The 18,253-nt window shown below is 42.3% G+C and overlaps 1 protein-coding gene across 2 annotated transcripts; it reads right to left on the bottom strand.

Moving 5' to 3' along the window:
- Nucleotides 1-1,095: 1,095 nt before the first annotated feature.
- LOC112233151 (delta-like protein 4) lies at nucleotides 1,096-8,183 on the bottom strand. 2 transcript variants are annotated; one of them, XM_024400573.2, is made up of 11 exons: nucleotides 7,699-8,183; nucleotides 7,265-7,528; nucleotides 6,905-6,962; nucleotides 5,940-6,203; nucleotides 5,232-5,292; nucleotides 4,923-5,053; nucleotides 4,544-4,713; nucleotides 4,005-4,221; nucleotides 3,043-3,793; nucleotides 2,807-2,915; nucleotides 1,096-2,649 (listed from the first exon to the last, which is right to left on the bottom strand). In XM_024400573.2, the coding sequence occupies exons 1-11, from the start codon at nucleotides 7,750-7,752 to the stop codon at nucleotides 2,644-2,646; spliced, it is 2,085 nt and encodes a 694-aa protein (XP_024256341.1). In that variant the 5' UTR covers nucleotides 7,753-8,183; the 3' UTR covers nucleotides 1,096-2,643. The 2 variants fall into 2 exon arrangements, with proteins under 2 accessions (XP_024256341.1, XP_024256340.1); XM_024400572.2 differs by having other exon boundaries at nucleotides 5,940-6,206; nucleotides 7,699-8,182.
- Nucleotides 8,184-18,253: the final 10,070 nt, after the last annotated feature.

The following is an 18,253-nucleotide window of genomic DNA, read 5'->3' as shown; positions in this document are numbered from 1 at the left end:
TGTGAAGAACATAGAGCAATTGATAATGATGTTTGCAACCGTGGGAAATAGGAATGGGAGAATACATTTTTATCAATATGCAGTCTTTTTGTAACAGATGTGAGAGAAGTTGTTGGCCAGTGTCCTGTGCATTTTAATCTGACGGGATGCAGGAAATGTTGTCAATTGGCCAAAAACAGGATGCTTTGATTATAACACAATGAAAATATGTGGCTTTATGGTAGATGTCTGAAAGGGTTATAAAATAGGAAAGAAAATATAATATGTGAAAAAGACAAAAGTGTGGGTGTTAGGGTTGTTAAGAGAAAATAATGAATTAAACTAATCAATATAATAGCAGAGATGGATGATCAGGCGTTAAGCATGTGATCGTTGTCTTTGTTGGGAGATCTGGACTGGCTGGGGTGTTGTGTTGGCTTTAGCACCCCTTCAAGGCTGCCGGTAACTTGGCACTGGACTCTTGGGGCCCTATTTGCTGCATTCACGCTCAGTTAGAGAGGAGGCACTGATTTTCCCAGTGGTGTAGGGTCACACCCCAAAGCATCTGCCTGGTTTTGTTAAGTAGCCTCTTTTCCAGATTGTGTTCCCTCCTCGTCTCAATATTTTAACTTATGGGGTGGACATCCAAGGAAACAGCTTGACATTTTAACACCAGAAAAGCAGAGTGAGTAATTGTGACTCAATATGAATTTAAAATTCTATTACCTCTACAATTGTTTAAGTAATGTCCCCTCCATCCTGGATTTTTCCTAAATAAGTCTATTTAACACATGTATGTTGTAAGAATTTCGATATCACAAACAGTTTTGTCATTTTTTTCCCCGAAAATGTACTTTTTCAAATTCTCCTACAGAGTCACATGCAGCAACGGATAGCCTACAGTAACATAAGCAAATGAACATGCTATTGAGTCATAAACACAACCCACATATTTTTTTCTTCGATACCGTATATTAAATGTATTTATTAGACTGTTAAGAGCAAATGAGTCAAAATGATTGCTCATTGACTCAAATGGAGACTGAATGCTTGACAACAAGGGGCATAAGGATGAGATTGATGTTCTTTTTGAAAAACAAACACAAATATTGACCATTTTGTGTACTGTACTTCAACATTTTTATTCAATTTTTTTTATATATAACTTTTGTCCATATTTCTCACATTGCTGTCAAATACAATACTGTCCACTAAATGATTGCGTGCACATTGATTTCACATCACATTGACTCACCAGTCACCACCGTATGCATGTGATTACTAGAACTGCTACAAGGTCATACATCATCTAGACAAGAAGCCATTTCCACAACAGGGGATGGACTTCAACGGAAGGTTCTTAGTCATTCCAATATCTAGGCAAATTGAAAGTTCTATAGTTGACCACTTCTACTCAACATGAAACCAACAAACAGTGTACCAGATATGTTTTCATTGTTTAAAAAACAACAATCACAACAACATTAAACATGAAAATAAATTCAACTTTTTGGGCATCAAATTGAAAACCGTTGTACACCGACTTCTAAATTTATAAATATACATTATATACAAAATAATCGTATAAAACATAATAGAAAGACCAGTGCTTCATAATATTTAAATAACTAGTGAAATACTAATCTTTAAAAAAACATTATTGGTTCAGTAATGTCAATTCTAATTATAGGCGTCCTTGGTATGATAGTCACTTTTGTTTTTCTTTGTTTTAATTTCTGGGCAATGTTGCATAATAAGAAGTAAAAATGCTTCTTCTTGAATCCCCCTGGCACTACGTCATTTATTGCATCAGTTGTTTTCTCTTAAAAGTATTTTCCCTTCAGTTTTTGTTGTGCAATGGATCCAAGAAGAAGCAGGGTATCAAGCTCTATAACCCATACTTAAGGCTCTGTGATTCGGGATGCATACATTCTTTATTAACATTTTTTTTATGTAAATAATAATAATAATAATAATTTACAAAATTGACATAGGCCTGGGTCTCAAATATTCTCAAAAAATGAACCGTTTCTAGTAGTTTTTTTCTCTCCTTGAAAGTTTATTAAACAAAGTCTCCTTTTTTGCATACTGTAGCACATCACCAGGGTAAATGGAAGTAGCTGGCTTCTTCCACAGTCTTGTTGGCAGTAAGTTGATTGGTTGGTTGCTGATTTCTGATTATCAAAATAAGGTGGAGTATCTCCAGACAGAGCCCTCTCGTCCTGCTGATGGGCAAGGTGGCATAAACACATAGGCCTGTTTTCCATGGATATGGTCGGACAAGTCCTGTCAAGGGCCTGAATCTGTCAGTACACCCTGACGGTGAAACATCCAAAAGTCCTGTCAAGGGCCTGAATCTGTCAGTACACCCTGACGGTGAAACATCCAAAAGTCCTGTCAAGGGCCTGAATCTGTCAGTACACCCTGACGGTGAAACATCCAAAAGTCCAAGTTGTGTATTATTTCTCACAGTCTGTTCAGTCCTTACATTCTAACAAAGTTCTGTAGTTTGAGTCCTATTGCATTCATAGAGCACACCGGCTCGGTCCAGTTATCAAGTTTTCAAGAGCAGCAATTCACAGTTAAATAAATCCCTGTCTGTTTCTACACTGTAAACAGTCCAGAAGATATCCATTCTTCAGAATGTCTGATACCCTCCATGTATTATACCTGGTAGTAGAAGACAAAAAGTTAACTAGTTGAATCATAATAGCAATATAATGGCAACCGTGATATATTTTTGCATTGCTGATTGATAACTGTTAATGACATGCTGTCAAGAGTTGCAGGAACATGTTCAGAGGAAATGTGAAAAAATCATCTCTACCTCAGTTGCTATGACGCATTCATTTTTCTCCTCTGCTATCACAAACACAGACTGGTATATGGAATCTCTTGGAGAACATATCGTTGCTATCCTACACTCTGGCCTTTCGCTGTAAATGAAAAGAAAACATGTCAACAATTTTAAACACCAAACCACTGTCATTTATCAAACCCTAGAGAATAGGAAGTAGGTCAAATCTATCCAGGTTGTCATCTGCAGGCAGCATTTGAACTTACCTGTGTTTTCTACTCAACGGCATTTTCTCCTCTATCGTCTTTTTACAGTTCTCGTCTTTATCCTCTTGCGACGGCTCATCCTTGTACTCCTTGAAGGTTTTGTTGTCCAAGTGGTAGTTGATGTGTTTGTGGTTTTGGGACTTCTCCCTGAGACAATCCACCTCCAGGTCCAGCTCCACCTTTTTGTTGGTGTTCTTCAGCTGCAGGTCAGAAATGAGGTTCTCCTTCTGGAAATGTGAAAGGTTGTTCATGGTCTCTGAGTCCTGCTCCCTCTTCCTCTGCTGCTGGATGTGGCGCAGGACCATGGCCACCATGAAGATCAGCACCAGGAGCACCACCAGGCCCACACCCAGACAGATGGCTGCCCAGTTGAGCCTGTCTTGGGTCTCTCTGACAGGGCTCGGGCTGGGGCTGGGGGGGATGAGTAAAGGCACATCGTAGTACTGGCACTGGGTGCCGCTGAAGTGGGCTGAGCAGGTGCAGTCAGCAGGCTGGCCTTTGGCCCCGTTGGTGCAGGTCCCACCGTTCAGGCAGGGTTTGGAGGCACAGCTGTCAGTGGGCTTGTCACAGTTGCGGCCGGTGTAGCCCAGGGGGCAGATACAGGTGTAGTCGTTGATGCGGTCCATGCAGCTGGCTCCGTTGGCGCAGGGGTTCATGGAACACTCGTTGATGTTGATCTCGCAGCGTGGGCCGGTGAAGCCTGAGCGGCAGCTGCACCAACGTGTGGTGCCGTGGATAACACAACGTCCACCTGAACAGAACAGCCCAGCATTATCAAACAGTGCACATCATATTCAATTGAGGTTAGCTCTAATGCAAATGTCTCTAGAGAGAACATTCCAAATTGATTTGTTTGAGTAAGTGCTCTGTACTGACAGTGTTGAAAAGAACTGAAAGTCAATTAACAAATTCCTTCTAATTGTTGTTGTTGAGATGTGGAGAGAGTGGAAACTATCACATACCATTTGTACAGGGCAAGGAGGTGCATTTGTCCACTTTCTTTTCACAGTTGAGTCCAGTGAAGCCCCCTGGGCACTCGCACATGTAGCTCCGCCCGTTGTCCCTTTCTCTGCACTTCCCGTGGAAGCAGGGTGAATCGGCACAAGTCAGCATTCTGTGCTCGCAGTGCGTCCCCTCGAACCCCTGTGGACATGCACACCTATAGCCGTTCTCAAGGTCCTGTTGGCCACAGATAGACAGAGGTTATCACAGCCCACTGTCACAGGAAACAATCCCAGCAAAATTCGGTGTAGGTTTCTTGCTGTGCCTCTCATTTTGATGCCCTTGCGACTCCACATTATTATCTCATAATTCTCATGCCCCCTGTGCCCCAGTTTGAATTACATTCATTTACAGGAGAGAGTATGTGAACTGGCTAAAGGTCTGTCTGTTGCATTCTTCTATACCGGCCTAGAGATGTGGATAGATATAGGAAAAACAAAAACAGGAAAGCCTGTGTGTGCTGTGTGTTGTGGGAAACGGATAGGCTTTCCGGGCTTACCAAGCACTGGCCTCCGTTCCGACAGGGCTGGCTGTCGCACTCCCTGACCTCGCTGTCACACTTGTCCCCTGTGAAGCCCGGCTGGCAGGTACAGGTGTAGCTCCCTTGGCCCGTGTTCATACAAGTGGCCCCATTACGACACGGCTTGTGATGGGTGCAATAGTTCAGATCTGTGGATAAATGTGTTTGAAAAACAGTTACTCCCCGGCCCTAGTCTCCTATCATAATCAGGATGCCTGATGACTCTTGCAATATTATAGGAACATGTCATATTTATACTGTCATAGAGCACGTCTTGTGGTTTCCCCCTATGGGCTATTGAACAGCAGTACTTCTGTATTGTTTCACAGCAGGACCCAGAGGAGCCGGAGACACTGACCTTGGTCACAGAGGAGGCCTCCCCAGCCCTCTTTGCAGGTGCACTGCCAGGGCTGCTGACAAGTGCCATGTTTGCAGGATGGATGCCTTTTACACTCATTACAGAAGGTGCCCTGCCAGCCCTCTCTGCATCTGTCACAAACAAAACATCACACCTTTAGCACTGTGTACTTACACACATGCAGGCAGGCAAGCATGTATGTAAACACACACACACACACACACATGCACGCACACACACACACACACACACACACACACACACACACACACACACACACACACACTAGATTAACTATTGTATACTTACACACACTGTCCTGGCCTTGAGCAATTTCCATTTATTTTGCTGCACCCTTCAAGGCAAATTGCTGCATATAAACGTGAGACAAAAGAGGAACTTTATTTTTTTGTAAACTGATTCAACAATACATCATAATGCTTCAGACTCGGATTAGGAATCCCCTTCCCACTGTTGTAGTATCAAAACGGTTACCTGTCTATTTCTAATGAAACCTTCATTTGCTGTTTCTGTGTTGTGACATTGAATTTGCATGGTTACAAGACTAGTGTTTAACGGCTGGTTAGGCCTGAGCAGATGCTTGGTCTCAAAAGCGGACAGCTGCCCCATTGTTGTTGGTAGGCTGTTGAACCCTGTTTGCAGCTGCTGCCCTACCGCTCAACAATAGAGCCCGCAATTTAGTGGCGCGTGGCTGATAATAATGCCGCGATTAACCCGGCGCGTGCTGCTTTACCAGAACGCTACCCGGGATTATTCTACCCACATGGTCCCAAAGTTGTGAGAAATCTAGGGGTGAAGGGGCTGGGTTGGGAGGGAGCGCGCCGCACTATTTTCGCTCATCCTTGTCACTCCAAACTGCAAATCTAAGCCTTTCTAGAGCAGCGGCATCTCGACACTATGGGCCCTATTATGCAAATACTTTGAGAAATAACATCCTACTACATTTTGTGAAAGGTCTTCTTAAGAAACCCAGAACATTTTATTCTGATTGCTTACGTTCTTCGCAGTATTGTCCCTTCCAGCCCGGTAGACATGATATTTGCCCGTCAGGGTTGCAGGTGTAGTGGCCAAAACGGTCGTCTCTTGGAGCGCATATTTTCGAACAACTGTCCCCGTAGTAATTTGCATGGCAGATGAACCGGTATGAGTACCTTAACTCCGTCTGCCTCACACTTTGCACATCCTGCGACCACTCATCTCCTACTTCCAACTTTCTTTGAATGGCAAAATAACTAATCAATAAAGCAGGGTTGTTTGTATCTGCTGGGATAGAGAACAAAAAACATGCGTCAAGATAGTGTGGCCTATCAAGTAGGCTACTACTGTATGATTGCATGCTTTAAAAAAAGGCCAAACAAACAGTGCACATTGTCTTGAATTATTTCTCTCAATATGATATATAGAAAGTAAATGTGTAATGCAAGTTTTCAGTTTATGATAGGCATGTATCAAGGCCTGTGCCCTATTTTTCAATTGGGTCGTTGGACTGCGATTGAAATGTCATCTTCCTTTATGTCAGCAAAACATTTTCAACCCATTATTCCCCTTCCAAAGGGCGGAACAGCAAAAGGTGTAAAATACAGGAAAAGCAGTCAGAGGCTTTTGGCAAGGTTTAGATATTCTCACTAAAGACTTGAACACTTTCCCACGCTTAAAATAAACCAGAGGAAGTGCGATTGTGTTGGACACAGAGCATGAAAGAAGTGCTCTGTTGCACGTAATTCATCATGACACATGGACATCAACACATTCATATTTCCAAGTTTCATTATAACTGCAACATTTCTGTGTACATTACATTTATTAATACTGCATACATTGCATTTATTTATGCTGCATAAATTGCATTTAATCATACTGCGTAATGATTTAAATCTAGAGCATAGGGAGTATTTGTCATGCATCTTTAACAGTGTCATGTATCCCTCTAGCGGTGGTCATGTATGTAGCGCGCCACTCACCTTCAGGTAGATCCGCTGAAGGAGAAAACCATGCTTCAATGATTAGAGAAAACGAGCCCTGGGAGTGGAGAAAAGACATTAGCCTACCATGAGTTTCATTTTTTCAGTTGAACATCTTTTTTCATTATTTTTTTCTTCTTTAGATAACATCTATTGAATGATATGTGGACTAGGCTAATGACATACTAACATGTTATCATAAATCCTCATGCACGTCTATATAGGTTAGTGCATTTGTTTGATTTATGCTTAGCTCTTCACCACCCATCTTATTACAAACACCGTTATTCCATATATCAATAGGCATATATATTCTCAACCACTTCAATGTGATATTTTAGGCAATGCATAGTATCTTACCGGCCATGCGAAGTGGGTGAGTGGCAGGCGAATAGGTTTAGTGAACGTGCCGTCCTCCATGACGCTGAACGAGTTGGTGCCTAGTACAGGTGTAACGACACTGCCGAAGTAGCAGTCACCTGGTGACACTACGGTCTGGTAGTTCTTCAAGCAAACTCGGAAAAAAGTCCTACACGCTGGATTACAAGCTACGCCGTTTGCCAGCAAACCTCTATTATTCTGAAAGTGATGAAGATCAAGCTCGAATACACCAGATCCCAGAACCTAAAGGAAGACAATCAATTAATAAATATAGAACAATATTCCATTGCAATAATTTACATTGCGCATTATTATAGGCGTATCATATGCTATTACATTGTGCATTATTACACTGTTGCTGTGTCAACATCTAGGCATGAACGATTCCAATAATAGTTTAACTATAAAATTACCTGCTTAAAAATCGTTATAATAATTGCGATGATAAAGGTAAACCAAGTTGCCATTCTTTTCCACAGATCGGTTCGTATCCTTTGAAAAATAACCTGTTCTCCACAGAGGGCTCTTATTCCAAGCAGTGATGATGAAATATGAAGTTTGGAAATGATAAATAAATAAATCCTTCTTCAAAACCTTTTTGGGCGAGACCGAGCTCCGCAATCCAAAACGCGCAGAAGTTGAGAAACCTTGTTATCCAGACAGTGAGATGCAGGTCAAACGCATAACAGTAACGTCAATATCCACAGTTTATTCATCCTTCTGTCTTTACGTTGACCTTCCATCTTGATCCTGCTGAAAATGTGTTTTCTCTTGGCGTTGTGTCGATGCAACTCTTGCGCTTTGCGTATACAGAAAGCTTCTGGTGGCGCCAATATTGTTATGAAAATATGGCAGGACATCAGTCACAGAGCACTCTGTTTCTTAATGAAGGGTGTTTCACGTCTCGGTTCACGTTATATACGTGTGTGTCATTATGAATACTGTCAATCAATAAACACCGCCCCTTTCCATCCACGCCTGTTGCAACCAACCCTCATGTCCAATTTTAATAATCCTGCCGTTGTCTCTCGCAGGAGACAGATTTCTGACTATCAACAATTCGGCATCTGTTGATATGTTTTTGGTTCACTGAAAGGGGTACGTGTAGCCTTACAGCAATTGTGAATTTGGTAGCCTTACAGCAATTGTGAATTTGTTTAACAAAGGATAATTTATATATGTTGTTACGCACTTTTTTTCAAAATATATTTTGAATAATTATTATTTTATTTATTATTAGAAATTAAATGTCATCCTCTTTATTTGATGTTATTATCACTAATTACGAAATTAATATCATAGCATTTGTACGAAAATCCTGTCTATTTTACCCTGTCTATAATTAATTGTGACTCGTTATCTCTCCCAGACTGTACCTTTAACATTGGATAACTATTAGTTAAAATTTGATATGGTTTGTGTGGTTTATATTGCACTAGTAGACATTCCTGATAATCGTAAAACGAATTACCTTTTCCTTTTTTTAACCTGTGCATCCATTTTGCACTCTCCAATTGGCTGTGCGTCATTGGGTGCGCCCTCACCCACAAAGATGCCGCGTGCCTCTTTGGTCGCGTGCCTACCATTATCACTGACCACACATCTTTGTTAATGCCACATATTATATAGAATAGTGAAGAAGAAGAAGCGGGAGATAAACCTACAGCTGTATGATAATGAGCTGAGCTCTATCCAAACCACTGCGCCTCAAAAATCACGTCTTTGAATGCACCCACTCATCAGAAATGTGAAGAACTGCTCAAATCCAAACTTCCAGTCTCATTCTCTGCCATAATTATTGTAACAGAGGTTATCAAGATATGTACTTATGTTAATGCATTAAATCATTATTGTTTTTCAACATTATACATGTTTTTGTTTATAAGTTTGATTATTGTTGTGTGTTTCGGGTAAACATATTCGATTATTGTTGTATATTTCGTGTAAACTAAGTGTTAATTACCCTGTTCACATTGTGTTGATTTCTATTAAATAAATGCCCAGTATAATACCATGCCACCTGCTCAACCAACCTCCATTATATGACCTTCACTGGCAGACAGCCAATTGTGGAAATTGAAGTGGGTGCAGACTGTAGTCCTACTCATTATATGTTAGTTTAACTTTTAAACAACTATGTTTATTGAACATGTAATATCCAGCCAAGCTGTTAAATAACTTTCCCTCTTTCCTTTTTAAGATCAAATGATTGTTGAGAGAAGGAAACCAAAATGAATCCAATTAAGTACATGTAGGACTTAAACAAATCATTTAAACCCTCCATACAGTTTTATCACACATAGACCCATGCTGGGTAACAGCATTTTTGGCTTTATCACTTATTGAGCAGATCGCCTTGTCCAGCAGGATTTACAGTGGAGGAGTGAGGGAACAGGATTTACGAACTGTTCCCTGGCCAGATGAAGGTGTCTCATGGCAGAACACTCCTGCAGAGATGACCTCATCTACACCCCCCACGTTTGACTTATTGGTTGAAGGCGATTCTGTTGAGCACAGGGACAATGGACTATTGAGTCTCAAATCTTCAATGCACTGGAGCCCTTTTCCCACCATTCACCGTGGCACACTGGACTGGTCCTGTGGAGAAGCGCTGGAGTCTTCAGACTGGTCTACTCTTTACTCAACAGTTGCAGTGATGCTCAGAATGTCAGGAGATCAGAGTCATAGCACCTGAGCTCAGCCAGACTTTTGTAAGGTTATTTTCCTGTTTTCTTAAGTGATAGTATGGATGCAATCTGTAAAAAGCCAGTTTATTCTGACTGAATGAAGGAAACTGGTGAGCTTCAGTACCATGCTAATGAGTCATACCCAAGGCCCCTCATACACACTTCAAAACTTCTACACAGATGAATCATTTAGGAGGTGATAAATTATTAAATTAATGCATACCACTGCTGGCTTGCTTCTGAAGTAAGCAGGGTTGGTCCTGGTCAGTTCCTGGATGGGAGACCAGATGCTGCTGGAAGTGGTGTTGGAGGGCCAGTAGGAGGCACTCTTTCCTCTGGTCTAAAAATAATATCCCAATGCCCCAGGGCAGTGATTGGGGACACTGCCCTGTGTAGGGTGCCGTCTTTTGGATGGGACGTTAAACGGGTGTGTTGACTCTCTGAGGTCATTAAAGATTCCATGGCACTTATCGTAAGAGTAGGGGTGTTAACCCCGGTGTCCTGGCTAAATTCCCAATCTGACCCTCAAACCATTGCGGTCACCTAATAATCCCCAGTTTACAATTGGCTCATTCATCCCCCTCCTCTCCCCTGTAACTATTCCCCAGGTCGTTGCTGCAAATGAGAACGTGTTCTCAGTCAATTTACCTGGTAAAATAACAGATAAATAAAATAAATAAAAATAACTGTACAAGTTAAGTTGCCTGGATTTGTAACCTACATCCTTTAAATATGATAAACAAAAACAGACAGCATCAGATAGGCATATGGAGCTGTATCTCCAGTATTCTACACTTGGTGTCATCAAACTTTCTCAATATTTACCCATCACCCCATACCTCCCCAAATCCCATTTCATCACTATTTGCCCATCACCCTGTACCTCCCCAATCCCATTTTATCACTATTTACCCATTACCCTGTACTTACCCCAATCCCATGTTATCACTATTTACCCATTACCCTGTACTTACAGTACCCTAATCCCATTTATCACTATTTACCCATCACCCCGTACCAACCCCATCCCTACAGCAACTCACGCCGTACCTACCCCAATCCCATTTATCACTATTTACCCATCACCCCATACCAACCCCATCCCTACAGCAACTCACCCCGTACCTACCCCAATCCCATGTTATCACTATTTACCCATCACCCCGTACCAACCCCATCCCTACAGCAAATCACCCCATACCTACCCCAATCCCATGTTATCACTATTTACCCATTACCCTGTACCACCATACCCTAATCCCGTTTTATCACTATTTACCCATCACCCCGTACCAACCCCATCCCTACAGCAACTCACCCCGTACCTACCCTAATCCCATTTTATCACTATTTACCCATCACCCCGTACCAACCCCATCCCTACAGCAAATCACCCCGTACCTACCCCAATCCCATTTTATCACTATTTACCCATCACTCCATACCTACTCCAATCCCACCCTGTACCTACCCCAATTTTATCACTATGTTTGTGCCCGTATTCATTTGAGCATTTTAATATTGTGGCCTGAAATAATATGACATTTCAGCCTCTACCCTTTTAGGGTTATTTACACTCCTCCAATGCAAACTATAACCTAACTATCTCTATTCTCTCCTCTCATTGCTAGCCTTGTGTAAACACATATTTGGAAACGAGACATAGGCCGTCCGTAATTCCATCTGCAGCAGCCCTTTTCGCTCATCATTTTTCTTTGTGTCAGTGTTTTGTAAAGCTGCCCTCTCTCTGATTGTTCTTCTGCCTTTTAGCTTGGATCTGAAACCCTTAGAAATAAAATGTTCATTGGGAAACAACAAGGTATGAAGGTGCATTTGGATTTAGCTTTAACCCCTGCTGCTACTAATAGTTTCTACAACAAAACACTGACATTACACGTCTCTATAAGCCTCTATTGATGCTAATATATTTCCAAAACATATTGAAATATGAGGATACCCCTTCATCGCCGGTCAAGTCAAGCGTGATCAAAACATTTTCAGAACTGAATTTCTTTCAGCTGTGTGTCCACATTTCTTACTGTAAATCTGTATTGTCTCATTGCCAGTGTAAGTACTGTGTCATCTCCGATATGTGCCTATTTTGTTCACTGTTCCAACAGTATCAACACACTGGGCATGTGAAATGGGAAATTAGCTACAGTGTTAACAGATGGCCCCTTTTGGGCCAAAAACCTGCCCCTGTTTAAGGCACAGCGGTTTAACACTTCTTAACAGCACATTTGATCTCTATGCTCCAATCTGTCGAGTGAATCAATGGAGCTTTTGATGTGCTCTGCCAATGGATCTGAGGCTGGATCTAACTATGTTGCCCTATACGAAGAGAAATCACCTGCTGTCATGACTAGAGAACACAATGCTGTTTGTCCTCACCACTGCACTCTGCTGCCTGGTTTCATCTGAAACTGGAGCTACACATGCAGTTATTCAATGCTGCATATGTAAATCTTTTGCAAAGTAGAGTCTTTGTAGAGTTTGTAGAAAATACCTGAATTCAGCAGTTAACCTCAATTAGTTGGAATTTTCAAAGCAGTAATGGCAGTCCTTTTTGAATAACAGCATATTTGCCAGTGAATATGAATGCAGTGCAGTCTCCCTTGTTTGACAGGCTTCCAGCACCAAGCAGTTTCCTGATCAACCCTTTCTGGGCAGGCAGCAGGATTTATACCTATAGCATATTAGGGAGTGGTGGGTGAGAGGAACTAATGTCTGACACATGGATGTGTTACAGTGTAACTACAGTGTAACTACAGTGTAACTATAGCTCTCCCGTCATGAGAGTTGCAGTCTTGATCTTCGTCATCTTCATAGTAACCAGCAACTTAGACAATGCTGTAGGTGAGTTGACAGCACCTGCACTGCAGATGGCTGCTGGCTCTGGCGTCAGACGTATTAGAAATGAGAGCCGCGGGCTGTTTTGGAACTTTTCAACCACCCTCTTGGTGTAGTGTTGACTAAACAGTGTCCTGTCAGCACTCTGCTACCCCTAGGATGGCAATGACAACACTCTTCTATAACTGGGGCTGTTTCGTGCTGCCTGGGATTTAGGTGACACCAGGACAAAGAGGACATGGCCTATTAAGTAACTAACTGCTCTCTGGACACACACTAAGAAGTCAGTTGGTTAGCATGTTGAGTCAAGTTTACAATGTGGTACATGAGGACTCAGCCATTTGGATCTGTTAGTAATAATAATAACACAACATGTGTACAGTGATATATGATAGGTTGATGCATAAACAAGAAGCTACTTACAGTAGCATATGTACTGGGGTTAAAACAAGAATGTTTCTCTTTTTTTAAGCAATGTTTTTAAGGTTGGAGAGTATACAAAATCAATTTGTGGTGTCAGGGACCAGTGTATGTGTGACAGCCTACCGAGCCCCACGGGGCCAGGGCCAGCCTGGGAAGAGGGATCCATCCACAGGGACAACAGGACAGGGACAGCACATGTCACTCCTACCTCAAATCAAATCAAATCAAATGTATTTATATAGCCCTTCGTACATCAGCTGATATCTCAAAGTGCTGTACAGAAACCCAGCCTAAAACCCCAAACAGCAAACAATGCAGGTGTAGAAGCATGGTGGCTAGGAAAAACTCCCTAGAAAGGCCAAAACCTAGGAAGAAACCTAGAGAGGTTTCTGTACCTCCCACCCAGGGACCATTACCCCAGCCAGGAGGGGCAGGGCAGGGCCCTTCAATGAACACCATTGATCACTGTAGCTCTGCTCTGTTCAGCTCCGCTCCAGGTCTTATACAAGGTGGGGCAGCATGGACATAAAGCCGGCCATCAGGGCATCTGTCACTGTAGGACCATGACTCCTCCCGCCTCTGACTCACTTAGAGGAAGTGTATGTCTGTGCCAAGTAGAAAGAAAGTCAAATATAGAATGTGTATTGTATTAGTGACACTTGAAGGACAAGTACATAGTTGCATGGGTTATTTTTTTGTCACAATAATATCATTTTGTGTGTGATGTCTGATTGCAGAGCTAATTGTGTGTGTGGAAGTTGTGGACCTTGAGGAAATCCTTCCCCATAGAGGTCAAGGCATTGCCTAACAGAAGACAAAACCCTCCGACAGGAAAAGGAAAGAGAAAAATGGAGGAGTGGGATTAAGTCTGACGGTGTGAAGAGGGCCGTTAAGATCACACTAGTCCAGGCAGCTTCTCAGATGTACACCCTGACAGAAGACAGGCCCCTCAGATTTAATGGACTGCATGTTACACTCAAACTGATCACTCTATGTGACTCTGAAACAGGGGCATTCCCTTCTTCATATGATGTACAGTAGAGGTCTATGTTTACTAAGTCACCATATTCCATTATCAGTAAAACAGTGCAGATATACAGTCATACAGTCCCATACTCACCTAATTGTAATTTCCTTATGTTAAAGCCACAGACAGTACTGTAGTGAGTACCAGCAGGGGTTTTAATAATATGTATTAATGCATATTCAACTGTATATTACAATTTAGACTGTAATGTGTCAGTGTTAAAGTAGATGTAGTTGCACTGTTCTGTTCTCCCCAAGAACATCATGAGACTGATTGGGATCAAATAATTTCACCTTGTCATGGAGTTCCCGTAGCTGGCGTGATTATATGCGATAACGGCCTGTGATTCTGGCTTAATTATGGAGTGGCCTAATGATCCCTAATCAGCTGTTCTTCCTGCACTTCCTGGCCAAGGGCACATGACCTCTAAGTCTCGGTAGTCATATTATTGTTTATTTACAGGACTGGGGGTATTTTTGGATGGCTGTTGTTTTTTCCTTTTTGATTAGAAATTCCTGGTTTGTCCCTTCCCCATTTGGTGGATGCCGAGGCCATTTCCTACCCTGCTTCCGATTCACATAGTATGACTCCTGGGAATTAGGTGTGTTTATGGGTTCTTGTCTGTGAGAGAGTATGTCCTTTTGGGTCAGAAGTGAGGTCTACTAGGCAGATCTCAGGTTTTCATTAGTGCACCGTTGTATGTGGTATCTCTGTATGGAATGTTCTATTGACACTATACACTGTTTACAAAACAATTAAAACACCTGCTCTTTCCATGATATAGACTGACCAGGTGAATCCAGGTGAAAGCTATGATCCCTTATTGATGTCACCTGTTAAATCTTCTTCACTCAGTGTCAATGAAGGGGAGGAGACAGGTTCAATAAGGATTGTTAAGCCTTAAGAAAATTGAGACATGGATTGTGTATGTGTGCCATTCAGAGGGTGAATGGGCAAGACAAAAGATTTAAGTGCCTTTGAACGGGGTATGGTAGTAGGTGCCAGGCGCACAGGTTTGAATGCTTCAAGAACTGCAACGCTGCTGGGTTGTTGACGCTCAAAAGTTTCCTGTGTATATCAAGAATGGTCCACCACCCAAAGGATAGCCAGCCAACTTGACACAACTGTGGGAAGCATTGGAGTCAACATGGGCCAGCATCCCTGCAGAACACTTTCGACACCTTGTAGAGACCATGCCCTGACGAATTGAGGCTGTTCTGAGGGTAAAGGGGGGTGCATCTCAATATTAGGAAGGTGTTCCAAAGGTTTTGTACACTCAGTGTATGATGGGACTATTTGAATTAGTGTTTAAGGTGTAAATGTTTTAATTTGATGGACTGTGTTAAGCTGTCTGGTTCCATATGAATTTACAGTATATAGGCTATTGTACACTGTGTGTGTAAGGTAAATATAAGTCAAAGATAAATGTCCATTTTGATGTAAATTTACAACAACACAAAAATAATATGTTTGTACTTAATTCACCCTTTAGTAAGCTACGCGCTGATGTACTGTAACTTGTGCTTAATAATGGAATATATTTCATTTGAGGTATGAACTTAAGAAATATAATTTGGAAGAGAAAATGTATTTAAATGACTGTGTTTATAATTCTAATGTATTAACACCAGATCTCTGGGCACTTTAGCTAAAGAACGTTTCTTTTGTGCTTTTATAGTCTGTTTGGTTGACGTCGTGACAGTCCCTAAAGGTCCAAATAATACTATTTGATTCATACATTCCCCACTTACTGAACATATTGTAAAAGCTTGTTAGAGCTCTGTAGGAAAGCGGACTGAAATCATACTCTGACTGCATATGAAAGGGGAAGTGTTAGGTCCACAGCTGTTGAGGTAGATCTGTGTTCGCTGTCATTGAGCACTAATGCCTGCTATGCATCATCATTGACATTGATTTAGTTGTTTGTTCTCAATCAATTGCTCTCTGCACTAGGATTGATGTCATAAGAGCTAGTTGGTGTACATACACATGTATCCAGTGCAGGATCCAATAGGTTGATCCAACATGCTTTAACTCAAAACCCATATCTCATGCATTAAGTCGTGCAAATACTATATACTGCAAATGTAACACGGCCGACTTTCATAGTCAATTAGAGTCCATGGCCAATAGGCAGTCTTCATGCTGAGTCCCTGGCCAATAGGCAGGCTTCATGCTGAGTTTGCTATCATTCAGGCGGTAAGTTGGTGCTTACTCAGCTGCACCAATAAGACAACATGAGCTGTCTGACTCGCACCTGATAAATGCTCTCTATGGGACGTCTCTGTGGGACGTCAGAGGACAGGCAGAGGTGGGTTAGCTGCAACCCAGGGTGTTTGTGTAACGAGGTCTGTATGGGTCTGAGCAGTCTCTGATGAGGGGTGGGTGGTGGGGGGCTAGGATTCATGGTGATAAATTACTCTTCACATGGGCCTCTGTGACGGGAAGACTTATGTATTTGCCCCACTTTGGAGATCCCTGCCCAGAGGTCCCTCATTGGCAGGCTTGAAGGCTACGGTGTGTTGTTCTTAGATTATCCCCCTTTCCCTCTGGGGTCTAACTGACTCTTTATCATGTCTCTACCCACCAAGCTACACCTCTGAGAACCACACATCCAAATGAACTGTGAGGTTAGAGTGCCTAGACTCCTACTATGCTCCACTTCAATCCAAACGTGTGCATTGTTGATGTTTTCACACTAAATGGCACTATTTCTAATGGCTGGAGTTGCAAAGTAAACCACACAGTGCTAATTCATTTTCCTGCAGGACCAACTTTCTCATACAACCTGTGTGATTTATTATCCCTAGTGATAAATGACATAGAGACTGTAAGTGCAGAGCTAGCACATTGAACCCCTGTCCCCTTCACCAGTCAGCCATGTAGTTCTCTTACCCAGGAGAAGTGGCTCTATTTAGTTTAACCTACCCTTTCCTGACCTCTCTAGAGGAGGTGGACTGTGTTAGGTATGGCTGGCCTGGGAGGGTTTTACTCAGAGAGGAAGCCATCTCTGCACTGATAGACCCTGGGTTTTGTAACTGCAGGGGCTACAAAGTGGGTGTTCTGGAAGTCTCCTGGGAAGTCATAGAATTGCCTGTCCAAATAGTAAATTGCTTTTACCTTACAATAGGTAAGTCTATATTAAAGGGCTCTTTATAGAGTCCTAACCAGGGGCCTTTTATTTACTGTTTTTCTTTTCATCTGCAGGTCACTGACACCAGGACTTCACTTTGCCCTCAACATACACCCACCCAATTCCCCATCAACATAACGCATGGCAGCATGATGCCGTCTTCCACCTTTGTGGTGGAAGACGGCATTTTGCTAGGTCCAAATGGAGCCGTGTAATTTGGTGCAGCTCCAAACTTTGTATGATATGTTGATGCTGATAAGGCTGAGAGAACAGCAGTGCCTACCCTCTCACGGTAATTACAAACACAGAGCAATGAGCCGCTTATGTTGTCCCAGAGGACCACTGGCCTGCCTGTCTTACACACACTTTCATCTGGTCAGTCTGGCTGGCCAGACCACGGCTAGTCCACCCTGCTGGATGTAGAACTATAACTGACATACTGACATGTTCTGTAGTCACTATGTCACCATCACTATGTCATGGTGAGTTGCTTCTATGACTTCCCAATATATACAGTAGTGAGAGCATGAAGGCCCCAATGGATGAAGTGTTTGAGCTACTCAACATTAAACTCTCATTTAAAACGTATGAGGAACTATAAAGGCTTTATTAGGGCTTCATAACTTTAATCTGCCCAGTGCATTAAACTAAAAGTGATGAATTTAGGCATTTATGCCCTCTAAAAATATCATTTGGAGTAAATGTGTTTCCATAGACACAGCACAGTGCTTATGGTAACAAGTGTCCATTGGTCAGCTCCTGTCACTCTCTACCCTCACAACCGTTACCCCCCGCCCCTCCTCAGCCTGAGCCTGGGAGCGGAATTCTGGGAACATTTTTCCATGTGA

The sequence above is a fragment of the Oncorhynchus tshawytscha genome, linkage group LG11 (genome assembly GCF_018296145.1).
Source record: "Oncorhynchus tshawytscha isolate Ot180627B linkage group LG11, Otsh_v2.0, whole genome shotgun sequence".
Classification (NCBI taxonomy): Eukaryota; Metazoa; Chordata; class Actinopteri; order Salmoniformes; family Salmonidae; genus Oncorhynchus; species Oncorhynchus tshawytscha.
The sequence above is the reverse complement of the archived record's forward strand: the minus strand, read 5'-3'. Positions and strand labels throughout refer to the sequence as shown.